Consider the following 23401-nt stretch of genomic DNA (forward strand, 5'->3'; position numbering starts at 1 on the left):
TCAATCGTACATCGCTCATATTTGTTTAAATTCTAAACATTGATCACCGCTATTGATAGATACAAATTTTTTATTCGTTCCAGAAATTTATTCTTGTTTTTTACTAGTTGAAGTTACATGTTGTGATTTGTTCCAGATAGAAATGATACCATTTCCTTATTTCATTTGTTTAACTCGGTGCTCATCGTTCTGTTAAATCCACCGATGGGCTTATGCGCACGAGTATGGTGTCGGATTCATTCATCGTTCAGTTAGGTCATTAATAAACATCTCATTTATGAAACTGTAAACAGGTGTGTTCCGCAAATACTTGTCTCCAGCGAAATAGCACAGTTCAATGAACAGGTGACACCAAACCAACGAATCCTCCATCAGAATCAGCATAGATTTGAGAGTCTGATTTATCGGATGAAATCTGTATGTCAGCACATTATGAAAGATGTTGCTTGCATGTGGCATAAAACCTCTTCCATATGGACTGATTCTGGTTAATTATGTTGTAATTCCTTGTGATGAAAGATTTATCAATGGGGTAAATTTATGCATGGTAAAATTTTGGTCCAGAAGAAATTCGATAAATTTTAATTGCTTTATCTCTACATTTCACTTTCATTTCTACCAGTAATATGTACACTGGTGTTATTGTTCAATAAAAATGATCTGTATCACATGCATTTATCGTTTAATTATTTTTCTCAAGAATATAAATGTGTCAAAATATATTTTTGTTGCTGTTCTTGCTTCAACTTTGCAACATGATGACATGTAAAGAGTGTTCATGTAATTGCAGATCATAAAATACAAGTTTGAATACGATAGGACGTCAAGGCTTAGTTGCAACGTCCGTATGTTAAGCAGCTTCAGTGTCTATACGCAATATATAATGTACATTTTTTCGTCTCTGATTGCCAAGGGTCTTCTCCGTAATTAGAGGCATATGGTGAGAACGCACACTAGTTTTCCGGAAATATGAATAACAACACTTGCTGTTTCAGCATAAAAAGATAGGTTTGTTTTCAAATGTATCAGCAGTCTATGGCAACGATGGTCTGACCTAACGGCGTTATTGCACGATGCAAAACTATCAACCATTGGCAACTCTTTTAGTTTCTTGAGGTTTCCTTGTATTTCCAAGATACTGGACAATGTTGAAACAGTCACTTTGCTATTTCTTGATATTTCGTTTTAAATTTTCAAGACAATTATAGAATTTATTTGATTCTAATTATGTCAAGTCGTATAAGTAGTCATTAGGTGATAGGCAGTGTCATGTGTCAGTATGATGACAAGTCTAACACTAAAATTGTAATTAAAAAGACAATCTTTATTGTTAAAACCTCTTTTAAACTTTGCCAATACGATTATATTTTATACATAAGATCAGCAATTGTAAATCAAGGAAAAGTAAAATTGCATTGACAAGAAGGCATTGTTCATTGACGGTTGAAATGAAAGCAAATTTCTATACATTTAACACTCACGTATATACAAGATCTAACAACAGCAGCCTAGCGATAAAATTGAAATGGCTTTATGTTCAAGGATACTAATGCGTACCATTTATTTATACACAGACCTCTTCCGAAACATTACAAAAAAAATTAGGGTAATTAATTTCAGTAAATCAGCGACCGTCATTCTTTCAAATACTATACTTGATATATGGTTCAGTAGCTCATAAAACATTGTGTATGCCCTATTATTAGACTCCATGGGTGAGGGAGGCATGGAGGGAGGAGACAATATGTTTTAATGAATTTAACTGCACTTATTGTTAACTTAATTGTTATCAAGGTAATGAGAAAATCCCGGTTGACCTTCAGTATCAATAAATAATCAGACGGGCGCTCACACTCACGATTTTTGCAAAATCATTTGCTCTGTCCAACAATGTCAAAAGTTCTTTGTTCAGTGGAAATGAATCGAATGGTTATGGACTAAATCAGTTTATATAGTGTTTAAATGACGTGTTGCCAATATTCTTAATAAATTTTGGTTATATTCTGGATTTCTTGTTTAATTGTCTGAGTTTTACTTTAGGAAATATGCCTTTAATTGCTTTGTTTTATAGATAGCACATATTCATTGTATTCCATCTGATATGAAGCCCATTACTGCTGTCATCGAATTTAGTTTATGCAAACATTGTAATTTTCTATCAGTTTTATTGATATTCTCTAATTGATTAATAAAGATCTAACGTCATATATCTACAGTTAAATCTTTGCACACCTTTAATAGAACCCAGAATGGTCACCCCTATTTTCAGGAAAATGGATCGAATTCAATGACTTCTCCAGCGGTACCTCTATGTATTTTTCAATTATGTTTTTCTTGCCAAGAAAATTATTTAACCAGACTAAACTTGTCTGGGGACAAAATTGGTTAAGTAAACAATATGGACAAGTTTTCGCAATGTCATGTAATGATCGTATCTATTCCTTTTTTCAATATCAAGACTACAAGACTTCAAAACATCGTCTTAATGGTGTCTTTATGGGACAAAACCTTTCATACTTACAGTACTAACGTGAAATATAAAATCAATCAGTCATACATAAAAGTAGTTTAATAATTTTATCAGATTATTTGACACTTCTTGTAAATATGAACTTTATATATCTAATATTTAGACCTTTTATTATAGTAATAGATCATTGTATACTCAATAATTTATTAAGATTCTCCTCCTACTAATCATCGTCATTATTTTATTATTATTATCATCATCATCATAGTCATCTTTGTTATTGCTGTTGTTCTGGGTTGTTCGTTAATGATGTTAGTTAATAATGTTATAATTTTACTAATGTCAATTATAATTACAGAACATTTCGTTAACTACACAACTGTTATAAAAATAAAATGGTATTCTGTCGAGATGCATTGGGACGGTATTTCAAAGAGATCACAAGTTCTATTTTAAACATTCGTACACAAGGTAGTATTTATCTCTAGCTCGTGTATTGTCTAGTTTTATTTTGAAAGTTTCTGCCAAATTTTCACAGTAAAGCTACAGACTGAATCTATAATATAATATAATATAATATAATATAATATAATATAATATAATATAATATAATATAATTAATTAATTAATTAATTTTGAAATAAATCTTCCAAGATTATCCCATTCAGTTTTTGTATGATAAATCAATTTTACAACAAAGCTTCTTTCAATTATATATATGATTTAATTATTTAAATTAAAAACATAACTTTTATCGGAAGGAAATGTATGAATCTGACAAAATATAACATCACCCGACCATAAAATATTTGAGTCTTAAAATACTTTGCATTTATATATTTCTTAACTTTCCTTATATAACACTAGGACCCTCTCACATCATGGAAAACAAAATCTTCATAAGAACGTTATTCTGAAATGACAAGATACTGGCGGTAACAGTTTGTAAACTAGATCGACGAGACCTGATAGTGATCAGACTTATTGGTAAATATTGTTATGCAGTATTGTAAAATTCAAATGGCATGCAGTTTTGTAAATGAATGAAACGAAATTAAATTTGAAAAAGAAATAGTATTGATGCCTGCATAATGTAACTATATTGTCAAAATAGCAGAAAGTGTATTTCTAAATTACTGGCAAAATTATAGAAAAAAGGGACAAAACATCAAAGCGGTTTTTCTCATTTAAAAATTATGATTGGCCAAGAGCATAGTTAATCTGTAAGATTTGGACAAGCATTTTATGTGTCAACATTTATTCTAATCAAGGGCAGTAGCCTTGCCAGCTGATTCAATCAAAGAAGTCGAATGTTAAATACAATATGTCTTTGTTTATTGGCAAACAACTGGATAAATGCATGCAATGGATATGTTTTAAGACTCATCGGGGTTATCAATTTACATTATAATAATAAAAAGTGAAACAAATGAATCAAAAAATGTATGTCAAAGATAAAATAACTAAACATTATTACGATAATTATCATATGTGAAGAATTATGGGGAGCAAAACGATTTATTTATATTTGTCTTGTTATATAAAATTTGCTCAAAATGTATTTATTTCCTGCAGCATCCATGCACATAGATTGCTTGAAAGTCTGTTGGTTTGTTTTCCAAATCAGGGTGAGAAGAATTCGCATTATCTTGTGTGGTAATTATGCTTTAGTCTACTTCAAATTTTCCTTTGCTTTGTTGTTATTTTTATTCGAGTATTCCTACTTATTGTTATGCAGAGCTACAGTGTACTTTTAGGCTTTCGATCTCAGCGTCTTATAGATGTTGCCTTGCTTAAAGTCGATATAATTATCACTTCCAAATACAGCCTTTATTCATTGCTCTTGTGGATATCTAGAAGATAATTTAGTACCTACATCAACCTTGGAGTAATTTTTTTTTTTTTTGGTTTTTTGATTTCCGCATCTGGTTTGATGGAAATCGTGCTCAGTTTTATGTATGATTATACTTCTCTGACGTTTCATTTCCTGTTGGATTAGAAGATTTATTTGAGTCAATGTGGTTGTTTGTATGAATCTTCTTCATTTCTGCTTGTGGACTTCTCATTCTTATACTTTGCGCATGAGTGTTCGCTCTCACCAAAAGATTTATATATGACCCCTGCCGTATTCGAACGACTGTCGGTCGGTACCACGTTTTTGCCTAATTTACAATGAGAATATTTGTTTGCACTCACGGAAGGAACACATTTGGCCTGATATGATATATGTGAATATGTATGATCGTCAACCTTTGTTTCCAGTGTCGGTAACGTATCGTAGTTTGGACTCTTCTTCACACGCTTCATCTCGAACTCGATTCTGTCATATTCGTCAGAAGACACGTTTCCGGCATCTTTATTTTCATCTGTAGAAATATTATCATCCTTCATTTTCTTAAGAGGGTTGGAATACGTTAATGGAGACTCATTATTTATTCTATCATTAGGGAACTTTTCAATCGTTGCAATGCTTGTGTCTGTTTGTCTGAAACTTTGAAAGCTAGAACTTTTCTGCGCGTTTGGTAGATCCTGTTTCGAAATGTCGTTCTCTACAGGTTTCCTGCATCTTCTGTTTGAATAAATGAAATGTTTGAGGCATCTTTATACTTCAAAGGAATTACATGTGTCGTCCTAGCTAAACCCAATACTTTATGAATTTCACCAAATGTTTATTACTTATATAACCATATCAGTTGCATTATTTTATTAATGTTACAGGACAGGGCTGATTTTTCAACTTTTCGTTTTCATAAAGATTTTAAATATAGTTCAACATTTACATATTAAATGGACATATTAGTTTCATCTGCATTTCAACGTCTATTGAAAGAAAGAATACGACACATGCTTGATTCCAGATATTATATAAAAAGATGTATTTCTGTTTTCAAAAAAACTAACATTTTCTCTGCATAATGTGGATTTTACCACTCAACCTCATAATTATATGCATTCATACATACCTACATACATACGTACATATTTACATATACATACATACATACATGCATGCATACATACATAGATGCATACATACATACATACATACATACATACATACATACATACATACATACATACATGCATACATCCATGCATGCACACATACATACATACATACATACATACATACATACATACATACATACATGCATACATACATACATACATGCATACATGCATACATGCATACATACATACATACATACATAATACGTACATACATGCATACATACATAGATGCATACATCCATATATACATACATACATACATACATACATACATGCATACATACATACATACATACATACATACATACATACATACATACATACATACATACATGCATGCATGCATGCATGCATACATACATACATACATACATACATACATACATGCATACATGCATGCATGCATGCATGCATGCATACATACATACATACATACATACATGCATACATAATACATACATACATACATACATACATACATACATACATACATACATACATACATACATACATACATGCATGCATGCATGCATGCATGCATGCATGCATGCATACATACATACATACATACATACATACATACATACATACATACATACATACATACATTAGAAGTATTTGTGCATATATCACGGCTTTAAGACTGTTTGTGTAGGCATATCAGCACAACATTTTACATACCTCTTACACAGTATGACAATTGGAATGGCTACAGCTATAATTACAATTACTGCTCCAACAGCACCTAACACTACATAGAGCGATCTAGTATGGCTTTGTGGATCTAAACGAAAAAAACGTTTTGCTTAGAAAATTATATAGTAAATATAACAACACTCCACTTAAAGGAATAGTGCTGAATACATTTATGAAACAAATACCGTTGATAACAATATTATAAAAGAAGATTATGCGGGTACATGTCTTTCAAAATTTCTGTATCTGAAACTTTCTAAAACACAATCGCCGTGTAAATTCAGTATTGTTCCAATCCGTGCTCAGCTCAAGTTTAGGGCTATGCGGGCCCGGGGCTAAATGAGGACAGCGGGCCCCAAAATCTAATTTCGATATCACTGAAGATATTCATTGAAATTTTAATAGACAAAATCAGGTCTCTTTCCCAACAAGTCTGTTTATTTTTGAATAAATTGATTTAAATATAATCTGTCTTAAAGAAACTCAAAACGTTTAGCCGCCCCCCCCCCCCCGTCGCACCTTTCGATGCTTGATAAGACCTCTCCTGCTGTATTGAAACTATCATACAAAACTGCATCTGCGAGTATTGCTCATAGGCTGAAGTCTGTAGTTATATAGACTGATACAATAATGATCAGACAGGTTTTTGTTTGGAAACTTTTTTGTACGATGTATTGAATTAGAAAATAATCACATTCCGGCGTTGCTATAGTAAACAGGTTTTGAAAAATGTTTCTTCCCTTAGCTTGACCTATATTCGTTGAGTTTTACATTTTTCTTTAGTGCATATAAAAGAATTTGAACATATTTTGGAAAACGACGTTTATAAGTACTGGAATGTACTGAAATGGTCGCAAATAAATTATCTTTACACAATCCTCTAAATAAATATCATCTGGGGATCTTTCCCTCTTTTTCAAAGTTTTTTTAGAGTTTAATTATAGAAATAAAAAGGAAATGCGAGAAATAAAAATAAATAAAATCGTGTAAAATCATTGCTGCAGTGGACTACGTCTGATTATGATATACCCGTTTGTAGATGCTTTAAAGAATCATAGATTAGAAGACTATGTAATTTCCAATGGCCAAAACAGTTAATGGCCTAAATGGTCAATGGCCAAAATACTTCCCACTGACACACTTCAGTGTAGATTTTGTTAAACAGAATTTGTACGGATTAAAGTCTTTTTTAAGCATTATTTGCATTAAACTTTTTTAGTTTTACTTTAGAATGTTAAAATCACACGTGATCTACTGATTGTTTTAAATATAACTTGTATGGTTCCAAGATAAGAGTTAGGTTGGTGGCAAAAGTAAATCTATGAAAAGTAAGTTGTTTGATGCATGTTTATTTATTAAAACTGGATCGAATGAAAAATTTAAAAATTTAGATTATGAGTATTGCATAGAACAATTTTGAAGTGGATTAATCTAGGCTATGTTTCAATATGTTAGTGTATTAACATATAATAATCTGTTCTAATGTTATGTCAAGTAGAGTTATTATTTTTAGTTATTTATGTATTATCCGTAGAATTCATCGAGGATATGTTTCAATATGTTAATAGATTAACATATATCTATCTGTTCTGATGTCAAGTATAGTTATTATATTTAGTTATTTATATAGTATCCGTAGAATTATTAATAATTAGGTACTGCTCCCCCTGTCTCTCTTAATTGGCATCGCTGAAATAAATGCACGTATATTTGATATTTATCTACCTTATATATGTTAGTCATCTTCTTAGTTTTTATAATACTGTGATGGAATAACTCTTTGTCCCAATTACGGTAAATGACATGAATAATAAATTCCAGTCTTTTCGCTAATAATGCAAAGTTGCACAAAATTATATTTTTTAGTATAAAATGTCTTTCTTTTAATTTTGGTGTCACTCTGGATGAAATATACGTATATACTAATAGCTAAATATTTACTAACCCGTTGATTTGCGAACATTGCAGAACTTTAATATGATGTGTGTGTTTTCGTGTGACTTAGATTTTTAACGTAACTTTAACATTTTTTCAGTCATATCGCTACGGTGTCTGCAGTGTTGCAGTTTATAGTGTTGTCTAGCACTGGGACATCATGTCGCAGACATGTAGCATGATTTCCCACTCAGTCACATTATACTGACACCAGGCCGACCAGTCCTAACATTAACTTCTTAATGCTGAGCGCCAAGCGAGGCTGCTGTTAGTACCATTTTTGTAAGTCTTTGGTATCACTCAGCCAAGGATCGAACCCACGACTTCCCGCATCCGAGTCGGACGCTTTAACCACCAGGCTTCATTTAAATTGGAATTCATTTAAATTAGAGTCTAATAAAATACTCTTTATTGATGTGTCTGATAATATTGAAGTCATCGTATTGGTGAATGAATGAACGAACGAACGAACGAACGAACGAACGGACGGAGGGACGGACGGACAGACGGACGGACGGACGGACGGATGGATGGATGGACGGATGGATGAATGGATCGATGTGCATGTAACAAAGATTGATCGATTTATGTAAATGGTGATATATCATAATCTTCCAAAATTAAATTCTTTAATCTCGCAAGAAAGTTACTAAACGATATGAAGACGCGTCAGCATCAGCGTATTATGGTCAAAGACTATATACCATGGATGACATGTTATAACGGAGGCTGCTGGTGTATTGGCCATTCAACATATGTCATGATTTACATTTCTTTCTTCTAATGGCTGATACAAATTCGGTGATGTTTGTTGGTTTAAGATAATTGTATTTTTCTACTGCGTGATATACAATGCATTGGAATTTTGATTTCCGTTGTCTCGGAATTAATTTAAGAATCTATCATTTACATTAAAATAATGGTGCACTATGGAAACAAGAACTCTTGTATGTACATAGCCTGGGCTCTGAAACATAAATATTATATATCTTCAATCTGTATTGTGTGATGGTTTTTATCCATGATTATATATATATATATATATATATATATATATATATATATATATATATATATATATATATATATATATATATATATATATATATATATATAATTTGTATAGCGTGAAGAACCTTTGTCCATAATTGAGGGTAGGAGTCAGGACTATCTGACTAATGTTTATGTTTATGTTTTGTTTTGAAACAACATATTGCATAGATAATTCTTGTCTATGATTTGACATTATATATTAAGATTATTATTAATCTTTAGAGGTAAACATGTTTACCTGGATCTGCATTCAGGATATTGGTATTCTCCAGTAAAAAAAATAAACATGGTCTACCTGCCCTTTCCCGGGTAGCTTTCTAAAGTTTAAGTAAACATACATGATCTTGTTTACGAATTTGATGGAAAATTCCGTTAAGATGATAGAATAGATTTAGAAAATGCGATATAAATAAGGTGGGGAGTATATACATTTGTTTATTTCAGAGTTCATTGTCTTTCTTAACAGCGGTCTTCATGGGATCAATTTAAGTTGTGTTTCAATTGCTATTAGAGATGACTTATTTATTAAAATTATTGATTGGAATTAAAAAGTGCCTATTTGATTGGAACTCATTCGGAATACTACTGGAATTCTTAACTTGGATTTGTGATTGAACGTTTAGGACTATTTAGGGATTTAATTCACAATACTTTAAATTCATTTTAAATTTTCACTCAGCATTCTAGGGAACTAAATTATTTGTTGAATCTTATAAAACTGGTTGTTTTAGCTGTTTGTGTTACTTAGTTTAAGACCATGGAGTTCTAACATGGACCTCCTTTATGTGATTAAAGTCTTTCAATCGTAAGGATGGACATGATGGAGGAGAATTTTCCCAGTTGCCTGCTTCCTTTGTTACACTATGGTAACATGACGCAGTAAACTAACTGAATATCTCGCAAAACAGAAAGAAGTCTATAGTGGTTATATGACCAAATGTATGGAGAGCGTGTTTTGTTTGTCTGCATGCTCTTCAATAATTAAATGACCAGAGCTGTTAGTTCTTTCTATTTACATGTCTGAAGTTATATTTTTCCTTTTCTTACAAAATAGGAATAATATATTCTGACCTGGCCTTAATAAGTTTAACTCAGTTTAACTCAGTTTAATTAAGCATGTATAATTTTTAATGCAATAAAGCCATCAAATTATTGATTTTACTTGTTCTAGTACAAATATATACATTATGGTTTTCAATACAGTTTTGAATATAAACTGCATCCAGAAAGGAATGCCTAATACGTGTTAGATGGAACTGTGAATTATTAAATAAATTATAAATTGATTAAATAATAATAGTTAGCACCTAAACCCTAATAGGAAATTCATACATGTTAAGGTCGTTGGCTTTAAAACGATCTGCATACCTTGATCATTCGTAGCCTCATTTATACTCTGCGTGTAAGGTGGGCTCGAGTCGGATCTGTTGCTCATTTCAGAGGACGTCACCGTGGCTTCTGATACGGATGCAGTCTGTGTCAGGAAAGTGCTCTTTTTCACCGACGTCACATTTGGACTCATTGTCGTTGTTTGACCTAGTAACATGTTGACAAAACAATGATCAATGTGTGCAAAACTTTATATTGCACATGCAAAAGCATTTTGTATTTCTAAACAAATGAAGGTATTTCGCATCATAAGCGAACAAAACAACTATTGTGCAGACATGTGACTACTACACACTCTGTAAAGGTATGAAAAATAATACGATCGAGAATTGTCATTAACCTATGGCTTATCAGTGATCCTCAGTGTGACCACTGTCCATGTTGGTTTTGCATTGACAGCCATGTGTCATCGCTTGTCATTTATCATTAATTTATTCATACGCATTCACTCCAAACATTTACTGAAGAATTACAATCATTAAGGAGTAACTCAAAACGCCACGTCGTAATTTTCTGATATCTAAGTAGGCAAATGGTGCCAAACATACAGCGATAAATTTATTTGACGAAAACAGAAGTCGAACATTACTAGAAAGGTATAGTGCTTTAACGAGGGCTTTATATTCATGTTTCGGCAACATTGGTCATTACAAAATGGCGTTTATTTGCTCTCTGCATTCGTTTTAAAATGTGACCCATGCCCCACAGTTATAATATACAAAACTAGCATACATTATAAGATATTATTCAATCCTGTTTATTAACATTTATTATATTTCCTTTATTTGCTTTTCTAAAGCTAAATTAGATATATTTTCCCCTCACTGAATGTTTGTAGTATGATAAAACGTCTCACTTTTTGAATCTATAAAGAATATTTCATCGTTCATCATATGTACATGATTATGCAGTTAGATGGCAAATAAAGAGATGCAAAAAATACAAAAAGGACAAATTTGCGAACGACATTCTTTATGAGATGACTATCGTTTCTGTAAAATAAAGAAACATCTGATTCAATGTCGTCAAAATTTTAGACAAACATAACAAATAAAACGTCTTAAATCTGTATACAAATTTTAGTTGTATCACTAAGATAGTGAGCAAATCAATTAAGAACAAAACGGAACTAATGAAAATGCAAGAAAGACTGAAGTATATGACTACCTATAGGTTGCGTTTTGCCCCAATGAACTGAGATTTCGGATAAACCATATCTCCCAACTCAGCATGAACAATGTAGTTCACAGCTGCTAATAGTCGAAAGTATTGTATGGATTTAATGAAATGTAATTCTGTAAAATGACTGTCCAGATAAACTATATGCAACTATATGCACTTTTTGGTTTATTATCCTTTTCTAATTTGTTCTTTTTACAAAGAGAGAAAGTTGTTGTAGGACTAGTGAAGCGATGGAAAGTGTTCACATATATACTAAACTAATAAATGTACACATAAAAAATATCCTGCAAATGGTAGGAGAACGAGAATGAGGAAGAAATTAGGTTTGCCTGATTAATTAATTTGTTATTAATTTGTAACTTATATATATCAGCAATTCAATTAATTTGTTATTCATTTTTAACTTATAAATCAGCAATTCAAACAAAGACGTAACACGTTATTCATTGATTTCATTAAACTTTCTTCAGAATACGATCATTCCCAAGCCTTACTAAGTCACCAAAGTCTCGTCGCTTACTTAATTTAAATTAAGTGAAGAATTAACATAAAAATAAATATATCATATCATATTGAGAATATTACAACAGCAATAAATTGACATCGAGCTTACTGTTGGTCATGTCGACTTTTAAGGAAGTTGTCTTCATTTCACGTGAAGGTGTTGTTGTGGTCGACGAAACCATAAAGGAGTCATTAACACAGCTAATGGTGAAATTGTCCGTTGAAGCTGAAATAAATATCTGATCCTTAGAATGCCGTTTATAACTAAATGTTTTGTAACTTTTGTTCTTCTTTTAAGTAATCAATCCTTGGTTTAATTGTAAAAGGTTGAAATAACAAGTTAGAGGTTTCTGTTTTTCATAGTGAATAGAGCATTGGAGCATCCCTCTATAAAAAGTTTCATAAGCAGATATTAACCTATAATGTTACAGAATTATCAATATCAACATTTATTTTTCTATTCTCTATAGACTAAATAATTCTCTTGATTAATGCTGACACTATATGATTCTAATAAAAAAAATATAATCCTTTACAGAATAGTAACATTTCTAATTGGTATTTTTCAAAATCGATATACAAATCGAATATACTTTTTTACTAACATGTGTGGTGACTTCGATATCATAATAATATTATTTAATAACTATTGTTTTGCCTGAAACAGCCTGTTATTGATAGAATCAAGCTACAGATAATTGCCCGTATTTACTGTAATAGGTAAAGAAAGAAAAAAATAATTTACTGGTTCGCTGAAAGAAACCTGAAAACATTCAGCTTCACCAAAGCGAATTTTCGGAATTGGATGTAGGAAAAAAACAGAATCACAAAGTGAAAATGGCGATCTATAAAGTACTATAATCATGATATCATAAAATTATCTACACTCTATTAAATTGTTCCGTTATCAAAATGTTTCATCAAAATCGTGTTAGGGTGAAATGATCATCCGGGTTCTTCTGATGTGCTACAATGTTGTTATTACTCTTTAAGAACACAGTTATTTAGGAGCTTTGTTTCTCGTCTGATATGAAATAGTAAAATACAAATATTTAACAATAAATAATTACCCAAAGAATAATTAACGTTTATTTTTTATGGAACGTCCATACTGAAATATTTTCTTTTTAATTTAAAATCTTTAAGGAAGTTTCGCTCCAAATGCATAGTTCCCAAGAATAAATCTTACCTTTCAAATATATCCAGACCATTGTAGGTTTATCCGTTTCAGAATATAAAAGTTCGATTTTATTGTTTTGAAGTACTCCAGAGAAGTTGTCAGATCTATAGTACATAAAGTTTTTATTGTCACCGCTACATTTAATAGACAGCCCATTGATTGTTAAGGTGCCATTGGTGCATTTGTGGGTTCCATTTTTTGCGTTGGCTTTGAAGAATCTGATGTCAACTAGTTGGTAGTTTACTGTCCCTTCTGATTTAACATGGCACGTACATCTTGATACTCCATACGATGTCGACTGAGTTTTATTAAATAGGATGATATTCACTTCGGATAAGTTAGCTCTTGTTGGTTTATCGCAGATATCAATAAATTCACTCTCTGAAATGACAATTATTACTTTAAAAAAAAACTTGAATTATTCATGAAACCAGCATGCAGATTGCACGTTATGTTTTCTTTAAAATTTCCTTTATTCAGCCAGGTAAGATATATTTAAACTAAACTACACAGGTATATAAATAGGTCTTAATCAAAGTTACATGGAGATTTAAAGAAAATGTAGTTTTACCTTTACAAAAATACAGTTATCAATTTCGGAAGCAAGTAGTCAAGAAATTAACATAAGCAATCTCCATTCATATATATTTTATGTTCCATTTTGAGGCACCATTACAAACATGCAAACATGCATACATACATATGTACATACGTACATACATACATACATACATACACACACACACGCGCGCATGCATGCATAGTTCCATCCATCCATCCATTCATCCATCCATCCATCCATCCATTCATTCATCCATCCATCCATCCATCCATCCATACATACATACATACATACATACATATATACGGAATTTAAATGAAAACTGCATTTCAAAGGTAAATATGTGACAGAAGGTTTATATTTATGTGATAAATCTGTCAAAACATATACATATATATACCACATACATTAAAACGAACATGGCTTTTAAAGTGTTGGTATAAAGCAATTTGATATATTAATGCTATTGGTATATCAAATTGTGATCCGCGCGTGGCGAATAATACGAATATATAAACATTCTTTCAACTGCAGGCCTATAGATCAATGATTAATTTTTACTCATTGAGCAATAATGACGTATGAAAATAACGATTAAAAGTATAAATAATCCCCGTTTTCCAAATAAATCTAACTTATTGATCAATTTCATCGCAATCATTTCTTTTTTCCTTTCCTCTCTCCCTTCTCATGCATACGGGATAAAATACGCAGAAATCTGAAGTGAGAGAGAAAAACAATTTCGGCTGGATGAAAACCTTAAATCTGAACTTACACCAAGTAATCTACAAGAATAGGATTCGTCCTAATGGTAAGTGTACATTTTCCTTGGGATCTATGTATAGTGTTCATCATATCAACGATACAAAGTTACAATAACTTGTCGACTCTTTACCTTAAATTTATAGGTTGAGAGGCATTACTGAAGAGTAATCAATGCTTTGTCGTTGTTTTTTGTTGTTGTTTCTTAAACCTATTATGTTCTAAAAATCGAGTATTGTTAATCAAATATGAAAATATCCAAAAGGTCGCCTTCTCACTTTGTGTCTCTGTCTCTAGACAGAGAGACAGAGAGAGAGAGAGAGAGAGAGAGATTGAGAGAGAGAATGTATGGTCGGTAGTAATGTTAATTAAAGCAGAATAATGACTTAGATCAGCCGTAAATACTTTAAAATATTCTAATTACCTCTTGTTGGTTGGTCATTTCGCTCAGATTCTATTCACACTAATTTCCATCGTGAATGCCTGATCGTTCAGTGTACAAGAAGCTAATCGTGTTTGTAGTGCTCAACTTTCTTCATAAAAACTTTCTGTCATGTTTAAGTCATAAGTGTGTCGTATATTGATTTAACCAATGTGAATAAAAAAAACAAAAAAACAATCAACTTATCAATTTGCAAAGGTGACTATGAGTAACAATAAAAAGTATAGAACTATATTTTGTAGCGGACACACTCGACACGGATGTAAGGAATTCATTCACTCGGTCATTACACAGTTGAATGGAGCATATCTTAACTCGGTTCAGAGGGAAAATGTGTGTGTTTGTATGTGATATAAATACAGTATGTGTATAGTATATACGCTGTGTCACTGGTATGCCATTCGTTGCATAAATTGTTCATTAAAATGTATATTTTTCGTGGTATATCATTGATGCATCGTACATACTACATACATGTTATATATATATATATATATATATATATATATATATATATATATATATATATATATATATATATATGCAAGCTTTCAAGCGATAAATATTTGGCCTTCTGCTGCAACTATCCATTACTAACTTCACTATTGGACAATAGACTTTTTGAGAATAAACGTGAAACCATTTAAGTAAAGTAAGTCAGGCAATATAACAGAAATTGCAGGACTTAGAATTGTTTCCAATGTTAGATACTGAAACAAATTTAACATCATGTTATGAAAATAAATAGTTAACTGTTTAGACGAATTTGGATTGTTTAGACGAATTTGGATTGTTTAGAAGACGAATTTGGATTGTTTAGAAGACGAATTTGGATTGTTTAGACGAATTTGGATTGTTTAGAAGACGAATTTGGATTGTTTAGAAGACGAATTTGGATTGTTTAGACGAATTTGGATTGTTTAGAAGACGAATTTGGATTGTTTAGAAGACGAATTTGGATTGTTTAGACGAATTTGGATTGTTTAGAAGACGAATTTGGATTGTTTAGAAGACGAATTTGGATTGTTTAGACGAATTTGGATTGTTAAATCTATTGAACCATCAAGATCAATATCATTGCTAACAACAAAAATTGTATTCTTCAAAATCTACAAAAATCTTGTCATTATGTTGTCTCGATCAAAATAAAACGATTAATAAGATGATTAATAACAACACCGATACAAAATTGTATTTTTGTAAAATTTCTTATATTTTCTTCTTTTATTCATATTTAATATCGTAAAAATTTGTTTCACATGATGGAATTATAAATGTCCAACCAAATTCGGATAAACTAGTTTGATTATCAATTAAGCGTGTGGTTAGATGTACAACTTTTCGAAGTCGTAAATAGAGGAAAAAATACCACACTGCATGTAAATTGTCACAAGTCACACAAAAGATTAGAAACACATTGGTCAAAAAACAGACAGACAGACAAATACATCGACATATACAGACCAGCACATATTAACAAAAATTTAGTCAAAAATATAATGACTCTTACCTATAATGCATTCATACTTGACATAAATATATCGGCGTTTCGGTGATGACACATTTTTACTACAGGCGAAGTTCGTTAGCTGTGGTGCTTTGACTGGTCCACATCTTTCTTTGCTTGAACACGTCTGGAACAAAGTCAGAGACTGAAGGTCAGAGTAGTTTTCGGCACAGTCACCTTGATTAAAGAGACAGCAGCTCTTTCTTTTGTTACACGGAAGCTTTCTGCATTGTGTGTTATTCTTATATCTGTGCTCAGCTGCAATAACTCGAATCTTCTGTGTCGCCAAACAGGTCAAATTGTACCAGGTACACGTGTCATGGCGGTAGCAGGCCGTGAGATTGAGAACTTCTGTTTCTATTTTTCCTTAAAATAAAAGAACATTCATCATGGCAATTAGATGAAAAATGGAGGCGTTATTGTCGTATGGGTTGGGATATATTTCGTAACAAAACGTCGTATCATAGATGGTGTTATTATCATGAAACAGTTATCAGCTCTGACAGAGACAAAAAGCTTCCAGCGGACAAGTAATTGGCCTGTATAGAGATATTCCATTTTAAACCAAATCCCTGACAATTTTTAATTAACACCCTTTCCACCCACCACTATATATATATATATATATATATATATATATATATATATATATATATATATATATGTGTGTGTGTGTGTGTGTGTGTGTGTGTGTGTATGTGTGTGTATGTGTGTGTGTGTGTGTAACTACTGAGTGGATGTAATTAACTCAACAAAGGCCTTGACGTTCTTCTGTTGATCTGCTGTTCGTAACACAAATAAATAGGATACAGAAAAGCATGGCCCAAAATCGTTGTACTGCCCAGAGTAAAATCTCAATTTGAAACAAAATATTTAAAAATTAGATATACGTCTTTAGCACGACATATTCTGGATACCGCAATCTGGTTGGGACAAGTGCGCATTACTTGAGAATAGCAAAGCAAAAATATATATCCAAAACGAGGGAGCCAGAATCGTGACTGTCGCATCGAAATTAGTATTAATTAAGGTTTTCATTCGAGAATTTAGATCGGGATGTCTTGAATCCATATTACACAAACACAAATTAACGCTTGTATATAAATAAAGAACCGGTTCAAGCTTTCTCTATCCCACATGTCAGATACCAATAGGTGCTTTTCATATTACTGTCTATAACTTACACAAATGTAAACTCAACTAACACAAATTCAATTACTAACGATTAATAAAGTCTGTACAAACCTTTTTATGCAACTCATTTTTTTCCGCAAGAAATATTGGTGCCAAAGCAGGCAATGTGTTCCGTTTAGGTGAGTAAGTGTTACAGTTATTCAATTTGTTAAGATGTGCTGGAGCGAATCCTGTATAGCAGAGATCGACCGACACTGTTAATTGCTAAAAATAGCACGCCTGTTTATAGCTCGCAGACTCAGCAACAGAATGTAGGACAAATAAACCAGCGATAGTAGATATTCAGATCGTGTGACCTGTGTATTTTGAATTCCATTTCCAAAACCGGGAAAACAATCTCTAGAAGTGGGGGCGTTAAGGTGCGTGCCTGTGGAAGGGGAACTTTTACTACTGACAAAATCATAAGGTGGACAGATATCTACAGTAAACATTTCGTAGGTGGGAATAGACCGACGACGGATCATCCTGACCCTATCCCAGCAACGCTTACACCAAATCAGATTTGTAATTTACATCTATTTAGAAACTAGAATATGTTCGATTAACATCGGTGGTGGGATGTGTTTAATCAATATATGTGCTAGTAATGTAAAATCTTTCAGTTCCGTGATACAGTGGTGGATCCAGGAATGAAACAGAGGTGGTCTAGGTAAACAAATAAATAAAAAAAGTACACAAGAGCTCAAACTTTAAAGAGTGTGTATATATATATATATATATATATATATATATATATATATATATATATATATATATATATATATATATATATATATATATTCATCCCACAGCTCAATGACTGAATGTTAAAAGTAGCTTAAACCAGCATTAAAATGTAAAGGTTGAACTTTTAAGATGCAATCTTGGGTCCAGTATTTCCTATATAAAAAAAACACATTATACGCATCCTAATATTAGGAGGTTTTCCACCCATATTCTACACATATTCATTATACATACTTTATCAATTGTTTTTTTTACTCCAAATTATCGACGGGACAAGCTTTTCTTAAATATCTTTGTGCAAACAAACAAGTGGCCATTGCCATCAATTGTGTTCACGTTAAGTGATTGTGCCAGAGACTACAAGCCTTTGTTTGTAAATATTCCTATAACCAATTCATTATCGCGACAATCAACCTGTCTGGAGGCGTGTCTAAATACACTCGCTGATTGGATATTTGATTTACGTGATTGACAAGAGGCAATGAGTCAATTCAGTCAGGTGATTTGTTTGAAAATAAGATAAGAATTCTTTATTTCAGACTACCAAGTTAATACATCTAAATTAAAATATGGATATAAAGTATAAATATTGTAAACATAAAAGAACATATATATCATACAAACAAGTATACAGATACATCAACACAATTAATTGTGCCCTGCATTGTTAAGAATTAAATTAAGTGACACATTCAAAGAGTAATTTATTCCATCTGCTAAATATTTGAGAATTTAAATGAATTTAAAGGAATGTCATAGTTCCAAAGAGATTTTGATATACAGTTCTTACTACTAGCTATTCCTGTCATCATTGAGAATACACACTTTCTCATTACTTCATCAAAACTGAGTACATTATAATTTACAAACATGTTGGAGGTACTGTTCCATCTAGGAGGAAGACCTAATAGAAAACGATCTATTATTATAACCAATAACTAGTTTTCTTTTCATACATTCATTAAAGTTCGTCCACAGAAGAACAGAATACATAGTGCAGCAAGAAGATTTGAATAATCTAATTTTGATATTCAATGAACAATTCTTAAATTTTGGTAGAAACATGTTTGCTTGAGTACATAAAAATCAGTAATGTCTCATCATATCTTCAATATCTGACCGATTGGATTTCAAAATATGACCAAAATACGTATCACTGTTGACATACGTAAGAGCATTGCCGTTAAGGTGTACAGGGGCAGGTGATGGTAATTTGAAAGAAGTTGGCTGAATTTTTAAAATTATAGATGATATCTTTCTCAAATGCGTATTTTTCACATATCTTTAATAATTTCCTTAAACCCGTCATAGAAGGACTTATCAATGACATTTCATCAACAACACATTTGGTGGCAGACGTAACCCTACGTAACGCTGACCCAGCTTACGATTTAACTTATATATATATATATATATATATATATATATATATATATATATATATATATATATATATATATATATATATATATATATATATATATATATATATATATATATATATATATATATATTGATGTAGACAAAGAATTCACTTCTGCAACTCTTTGTGCGCAGCGTCGTTGAATAAAGTATAACAATGCGACAGTATCCTTGTATTAATATTGGATTTCGAGCGGCATTGATGCTTTAATATGTTAATTCACATGCCTCGCTTTTCGTATCGTGTGTGTATCGACTAAAAACGTTCAATTCTGCTTGGATATCCAGTCGCATAGGAGAGATAAATTTTTCTGAGTTGAGAAAAAATCGCGTCTCTTGCCCCACTACAGCTTATTCATCAATTCATTTCTTCCAGAGTATCTGGTGTACGTTCTCGTTTGCGTATAAATTACAATATCGTTCAGAATCTGACTTATTTCGCTTAAGTTCTTGCCTAAAGCCTTGGATTTCTTTATTCCTCTTAAATGAGAGGTAATATAATGAACCATTCGCCAAACGTCTTATTTCTCAATAGATGTTAGAACATGGCTGTCTTGAGATACGCTCATCGGTTTACATCATCTGAAGGAGCGCGCGCTAAAATAACGAATCGAAAACGTCTCCTTGGACGTTTTAAGTTCCAACTGACTTTTTTAAATAAAAGAATAGCAATCGCAAATGACATTTTGTATTTTTATGACCGGCCACTGAAACCTTTTTGTGTGATGAAACTTCTAACATCAGCTTTGCCATCGTCATTATAATCTTTGGGATATCGTGTTGTGGAAATTTATTTTGCATTTTAATTCTTCTATGCTTATGTGCATATTTGTAAATGCAAATCCCATTGTACAACGAGGTCTTCGGGGAACTGCAGGAGTATATTCATCTTAAGAGACAATAGAGTCCGAAGACATCTTTAGGACTATTTAAAAATGGTTATTGAACCAGAGCAAAAGAGAGAAAATAAATATCTCAATGGCATGTATGCTAGAACGGCATAGCCAGCATCAAGCTGAACGGTTTCTTTGACCCTGAGATATCAGCCTTTTCAATTTCGTCCCTGGTGAATAGCAAGTGTCTCTTCCAATGAGAAGATATTTAATCTGGAATTGCAATGATTGACTGTGATGTCTGACCAATTTTCTAACTTTTAATACGGGAATATTTCATGACAGATTAATTAGCACATACCCATAAAACTTCCACAAGGACAGATAGAACTAGAGAGGGCACATGTGGCAATTTTAATGTGATGACTAACACACACAATTCCAGGATAGCATCCCTCTTTAAAATTCACCCCCTCCCCATGCAGTTAACATTTATCCTTAGAATCCTTTCCCAAGGCCTTGCAAACCAAATCATGTGGGCTATAGCATGTATGCTACAATGACATTACCAACCCTCAACTAACACTCAGGTTTTGCATAAAAACATACTCTTAAAGACGAACATGCACACACTTGCAATTCAACAGCTTATAATCCAACACACAAACATACACGCGCAAACACAGATATACATATTATATTGAAAAATATATGCAATAAATAAGTAGTATCCAATGTTGTGCATAAGTTAGTGGCATTCAAAGTTTTTTCGGTAATGTGTTAATAAACGTACCCGTAATTAACAAACGTACCGGTAATTAACAAACGTACTGGCAATTAACAAACTTACTACGTCTCTTATTAATTCGTCCACATAATATACTTTATACTAGCGGCCTTTATTCCAGCACTGTCTTCAAACACCCAAGTCTTTAGATGTAGACGAAAAACAAATACGGTCATCTCTAAGTTTAAACAAAACACAAAACAACATAGGCATTACCAAGTAATATTGTAAATAAATTTCCTTAGATGTTCAGTACAAAGATATTATGTTCCATTTAACAGATTTGCTAAAATGATTTTAAAAGATTATCATAAATATAACCATTTAATTGAACTTTGAAACATTAATTGTACCCAGTACAGTTAGAACGTTGTGCGAATGCATATATGTATGTATGTATGTATGTATGTTTGTATGTTTGTATGTATGTATGTATCTATCTATCTATCTATCTATCTATCTATCTATCTATCTCTACCTGTCTGTATGTATGTATGTATGTATGTATCTATCTATCTATCTATCTCTACCTGTCTGTATATCATGCTCACAGTAAGTAATATTGGAATAACTGCAGATGAATCTATGCACACACATTGCTGCATTAAATGTGTACGATATTTCGGTCGTTATTCAAGAGACAAACAAAACCTTTAATATGTCTAAAACTCGAGTGCGATGGAATTCGCAGCATAAGAAAACGCGTGACCACACTTACGTAACTTAGACAAACTGGCAAAGATGTATGAAACATAAACACTGACTTTGGAAAATGTTATGTCTTTTCCTAACTATATTTGAGCACAAAACTCAACGCATCACATGGTCGGAAAAAAAAACTTCTCAGCGCCAAACGTAAAAGAACCGGACTATCTTGTAACATCCCTGTATCACCTACAGGTCATACACAATGCTCAACGCATTTTTTCTTGTATAAAAAGCCAACGATATCAAAGGCTTGTAGCAGATTTCAGGGTCTACTTACTGAGTAATGTGAAAGAAATACAAAGCCAAACGATCAGCTCCATGACTGGTTGCTGTTGATGTGCAGACGTAATAAAAGTGAAGAACTATGTCAGTAAATCCAAATGACGGTATCGACGTCTGTCACAGATCGGGAAAAGAATATCTGCATTGTTTACATTATTTTCCCTGTTGCACAGATAACGCCACTATGTACGTGGAAGTTAAAATAAATTTGAAATAGGTACTACATTCACTAATTGTATTGTTTTATTTGTGGAAGACAGCTATTATGTCATCAGAGTACGATTATTATCCGCCACATAAACTCAGTTTATTCAAAGAGAACTACTTTTAATAAACAAGAGTTCAGTGCATGATGAAGACAAAGTTTATACTTACTGCTTTGGAACCTTATCTGGAAATTTTGACCTATCGGTATCAATTTGTTTATTAATTTTTTTTACAGATTTTACAAACACTGATGATTAAAAATCTATATGAAGGTTTGCGTAATTTGGCATATTTTGAATTGTTAGATGTCAGAAATATATTTAGGTCAAACTAAAAAGCACTTATTGCGCTATAAGATCTTTTGCAGATATACTTCAGTTCTTTTATTAAGTTTGACCCACACACGGAATATTATTCGGAGAACGCGACCTAAGAATACCGTACAATAATAATGGTGCCTCTTTACTTTTTAGTTCTTCCTTATCTGCTACTACTGTCCTCACGTCCAGCACCCATCAGCTGGTTCTACTGCCGTCACGTCCATCACC

At 32.2% G+C, this 23401-nt stretch overlaps 1 protein-coding gene across 1 annotated transcript; it reads right to left on the reverse strand.

The window, feature by feature from the left end:
• Positions 1-1303: 1303 nt before the first annotated feature.
• LOC149797339 (uncharacterized) lies at positions 1304-22763 on the reverse strand. Its single transcript, XM_089960396.1, has 7 exons — positions 22642-22763; positions 16698-17060; positions 13431-13802; positions 12351-12467; positions 10535-10702; positions 6164-6266; positions 1304-5039 (listed from the first exon to the last, which is right to left on the reverse strand). Exons 1-7 carry the CDS (start codon positions 22682-22684, stop codon positions 4484-4486), a joined length of 1722 nt encoding a protein of 573 aa, XP_089816522.1. The 5' UTR covers positions 22685-22763; the 3' UTR covers positions 1304-4483.
• Positions 22764-23401: the final 638 nt, after the last annotated feature.

This window comes from Sinohyriopsis cumingii, chromosome 6, assembly GCF_028554795.1.
Source record: "Sinohyriopsis cumingii isolate HCF-2022 chromosome 6, ASM2855479v2, whole genome shotgun sequence".
NCBI classification, from domain to species: Eukaryota; Metazoa; Mollusca; class Bivalvia; order Unionida; family Unionidae; genus Sinohyriopsis; species Sinohyriopsis cumingii.